General features: G+C 34.8%; 1 protein-coding gene across 1 annotated transcript; it reads left to right on the top strand.

The window, feature by feature from the left end:
* Nucleotides 1-6: 6 nt before the first annotated feature.
* Nucleotides 7-552, top strand: LOC111386343 (26.5 kDa heat shock protein, mitochondrial-like). The gene has a single exon (XM_023010804.1). The coding sequence runs from the start codon at nt 50-52 to the stop codon at nt 374-376; it is 327 nt and encodes a 108-aa protein (XP_022866572.1). The 5' UTR covers nt 7-49; the 3' UTR covers nt 377-552.
* Nucleotides 553-4,545: the final 3,993 nt, after the last annotated feature.

Here is a 4,545-nt window from a genome sequence, read left to right as displayed (position 1 = left end):
AGCAACAGAGAATATCAATAGGGTATTGGAAAATCTGCCACCACCAGGAATGAAGATTAAAGAGCAAGACGACCGCTACAAAGCGAGGCTTGAGGTGCCGGGACTAAGCAAAGAGGATTTGAAGATTACAGTTGAGGATGGGATATTGACAATCAAAGGAGAGCACAAGGAAGAGAAGGAACAAGGATCTGAATCTGATGATGAGTCTTGGACATCAAGTAGTAGTTATGGTTACTTTGATAGCAGTGTGATTCTGCCTGAGGATGCAAAGGTTGATGGAATAACTGCAGAAATGAAACATGGCGTGCTTAACATTACTCTTCCAAGAATTATTGACAGGCCAAAGAAGGACGTGAAGGAGATTCAAGTGAATTGATGGTTCTGAGTTTGAATATGCATTAATCGATGTGTGTGGGGTCTTTCTTTTCTTGTCCAGTTATGTGTGTTTATTTGCTGGATTACAGTCTGATGTTTAACTTTTGACCCTTGGTAATGTAAGATAGTGTTTTTTTTTTCAAACAAAAATAAGAAAATCAAAGGGTTACAAATTCATCCCACGATAAACCACAAAAAAGTACAAAAAAATAGAAAAGGAATCGAGCCCTACAGTTACTGAGGTACGAAGAACAGTACACGTGGATTCTTGGGAGACAACAGAAATACAGAACACGAGAAAGTGCAGGGCCCGGCCTCTTCAAATGTGGTACATTTTTGTACAAATTAACAACCCAGTCGTGTTACCTTTCTTCTGCTGTGGTGACTGCACCAAAAAGATAACTGATAAAGCCTAAAGGACGTTCAGTAGCGTGTTTCTACAGTTGTTGAAAAGAAAGACGAAGAGCGTCATACGGTGTGCTGGAGTTAATGCTTCAATGGTCTCTGAGCTTAGATTAATGTTTTCGATTGCTCATTAAAATTTGAAATATTAAATTTTAACTAGTGAACTTTAGAAGTGTTATACGTTACGTGTTAGTATAACAAATTGGCGGCGGTTGAAGGAATGCACATGTGGTGTCTCGTCATAGCATTAAATTTTGAGATGTTTAAATTTTAACAACTAAAATTTGAAAAATATCTTCTATTGTTCACTGAACTTTGAGGTGGTTGAATTTTGGTCATTGAACTTTAAAAACATCGAATTTTGATCACTAAACTTTGAAAAACGTCTTCTATTGCTTAATGTAAGTTTGAATTTAATCATATATCTATACAATAAAATATTTTACATATGAATTCAAAATTTTTCTTAACTTTTTAGTTACACATTTTCCATAAAATCACTATCTAAAAACTTAACCATTTCGAATTTTAGTGGTCAAAATTCAACTATTTAAAAGTTCAGTAGCCAATTCTACCATCTCAAAGTTTAGTGAGTATGGTCGAGTTTTTGCCACAAAATTTTGAAAGTCTCCTATGGCTCCCAATCAATTTGGATTTAATTAAAATTCGACGTTAAAAATTGAATTTAATTTATTTAACAACAAATGTTTTGTTATAAAATTTAAATATTATGATGAAAATAATTTCAAATTAAAAAAAAATTAAATTTAACTAATGTGCAATTGAGTAATCATTCCTAGTGGTATAGACAATGCTTGCAAATGAAGTAACAACTAATTGCAATGAAACACACAATATATTTATTGTAAAAATTAAATTAAATTTAAAATTTTTTAACAACGAATTTTAGCCTTGTCCGATGGCCATTATTTAAAAAAAAAAAAAAAGGTCCAAAAGTAATGATTTTTTGAAGAATGCGTGATTAAAAAGTTAAGAAAAATTTAGAACTTGCGTGTAAAATATTTTATTACATAGATGTGTGGTTGAATCCAAATACATAGTGATTATTAGAAGACGTTTTTCAAAGTTTAGTAGCAAAAGTTCGACGTTTTCAAAATTCAATGACCAGAATTCGACCACCTCAAAATTCAGTGAGTGATAAAAGGCATTTTTCAAACTTTAGTGATCAAAATTTGACCATTTCAAAATTTAACGGTGTGACGGGACGCCACGTGTGCATTTCTTCAGTCACGTCACCAATTCCATTAAAGATTTGAGATGAAAGTTATTCTAGTGAGTAACGTACAATATTTTTCAAAGTTCAATGGTCGAAACTCGACATTTTTTAAATTTTAGTGAGCAATCGAAGATATAGATCTAAGTTCAGTGATCAAAACTCGACATTTTAAATTTTAGTGAGTAATCGAAGGCGCGAACTTATTTTCAGTAATAATTGGAACAATTAACTTGGTTGGCTATGATTGTAAATTTGTTAATTGGATTGGATTATTCATACATATCGCTATGCGACATGTGATATCAATGTCATGTGGAATCTGAACCATTTAGTTTCTGACTTGGTGGGAATCATTACTTTCGAGATTTCCGAATTCGTTGTTGCTTGGCAAAGATATCCATTCAAATGTCCGTTGTACATCGATTTGAAGTCTAAACTCAAAAATCAATAGGATCTTGTGGTCAATAAATTTTATATCATGTTTAGGCTGACCTATATGTTACATGCACATTAAGATACAATTTGTTGCATCAAGATTCTCAAGCCATGTGAAGGGGTTGACAATCGTTGGAATTTCGATGATCAAGCCATTTGCTGATATAAGTTGTATAAAGTGAGTTGGATGTGAAAAAGACTGAGTAAACAACGATTTCCCTAGAGATTTGATAGGAAATAATGCATCACTTTCAATTTGAGGAACAGCTGCTTGTCATGCTCGACTATTTTTTTCATCAGTATGGTGTGTGTCATGCCCATGTGATTTTATCTTTGAATCTCTTCAATTGTTTGAGTGATTATTGTTAAACAATCCAAAAAAAATAAAGAAGAAAAAGGAGGAGGCTAGGGTTTCATTGATACTACATTAATTAATTGAATGCTAAAAGATGGTTTAACCTAAATACATAGAGAATATATATAGGCTAAACAAAGAAAACTAAAAAGGACTATTCTACCCTTAATAAATAATAAATAATTCTAACATCTCCCCTCAAACTCACGATACGGCAGCTACAAGCATCGAGAGTTTGCCAACTAGAAAACGAAATCGAGAAATAGAATGCGACTTGGTAAAAAAATCTGCAAGCTGCAAAGAAGAAAAAACAAAGGGCAAAGTAATTGTGCCATGCTTGAGATGATGACGAGTAAGATGACAATTGATCTCAATGTGCTTAGTTCGTTCATGAAAAATCGAGTTGTGAGCAATCTGAATAGAACTTTGGTTGTCACAATACATAGGAGTGGGATGAGAAAGAAAAACTCCCATATCTGCAAGTAACCAAACAATCTCTTTAGTAGTAGATGCCATAGCACGATATTCTGCTTCGGTGGAAGATTGAGAAACAATAGATTGTTTCTTGCTTTTCCAAGAAATAAGAGAATCACCCAAAAAGATACAGAAACCAGTAACAGACTTGCGATCTGTGGGATCACTGCCATGATCAGCATCAGAGTATGCAAGCAGTTCCAAGGAGGAGGTGGATGGAAGTAACAGACTCTCAAAGACTGTACCCCGAAGATATCGCAAAATGCGAAGAACAATTGCCCAATGAACTATAGTGGGAGAAGTAACAAACTGACTAACAATATGAACAGCATATGCAATATCTGGACGAGTAATAGTGAGATATACCAAGCTCCCAACAATAGTACGGTATAAAGTAGGATCTGACAAAGGTAAACCGTCAGAAGAAGAATACTTCGCGTTAACCTCAATTGGAGTACCAACAATCTTATTATCAGTAAGTCTTGCCTGTTCAATAATATCTGCAACATATTTCGACTGAGAAAGAAGATAACCTCTGGGTGAGAAGGCTACCTCAATACCCAAGAAATATCGTAGAGAACCCAAATCTTTCATTTCAAACTGTCTAGCTAACTCTGTCTTCAAAACTGAAATATTATCAATATCATCACCAGTAATAATCATGTCATCAACATATAAAGATAAAATGATACGACCTGCATCAGTACTCTTAACAAAAAGAGCAGAATCATGACTACTAGAAACAAATCTAAGGGAAGAGATCACAACAGAAAATTTTTCAAACCAAGCACGAGGTGCTTTTTTAAGACCATACAACGCTTTCTTGAGCTTGCACACATACCCAGAATCATGTGAAACACCAGGAGGGGGTGCCATATAAACCTCTTCTTGAAGATCTCCATTCAGGAAGACATTTTTAACATCAAGTTGAGAGATACGCCACTGACGAACCGAAGCTACTGCAATAAGAGTACGAATAGTAGTCATTTTTGCAACAGGAGCAAATGTCTCCTCATAGTCCATATTATACTGTTGAGAGTATCCCTTTGCAACCAACCTAGCTTTGTATCGCTCAATTGGCCCATCGGAATTAGTCTTGATCTTATATACCCAACGACAACCAACAACACTCTTACCAGAAGGTAAAAGAACCAAATCCCAAGTACCTGTCTTATGCAAAGCAGAAAGTTCCTCATCCATAGCTTGCTGCCAAAGAGGATCAAGAATTGCCTCTTTATGGAAGAGGGCTCAGAGAGACAATGAA

The sequence above is a fragment of the Olea europaea genome, unplaced genomic scaffold (genome assembly GCF_002742605.1).
Source record: "Olea europaea var. sylvestris unplaced genomic scaffold, O_europaea_v1 scaffold3515, whole genome shotgun sequence".
NCBI classification, from domain to species: Eukaryota; Viridiplantae; Streptophyta; class Magnoliopsida; order Lamiales; family Oleaceae; genus Olea; species Olea europaea.
This window is presented reverse-complemented; position numbering and strand designations above follow the sequence as displayed.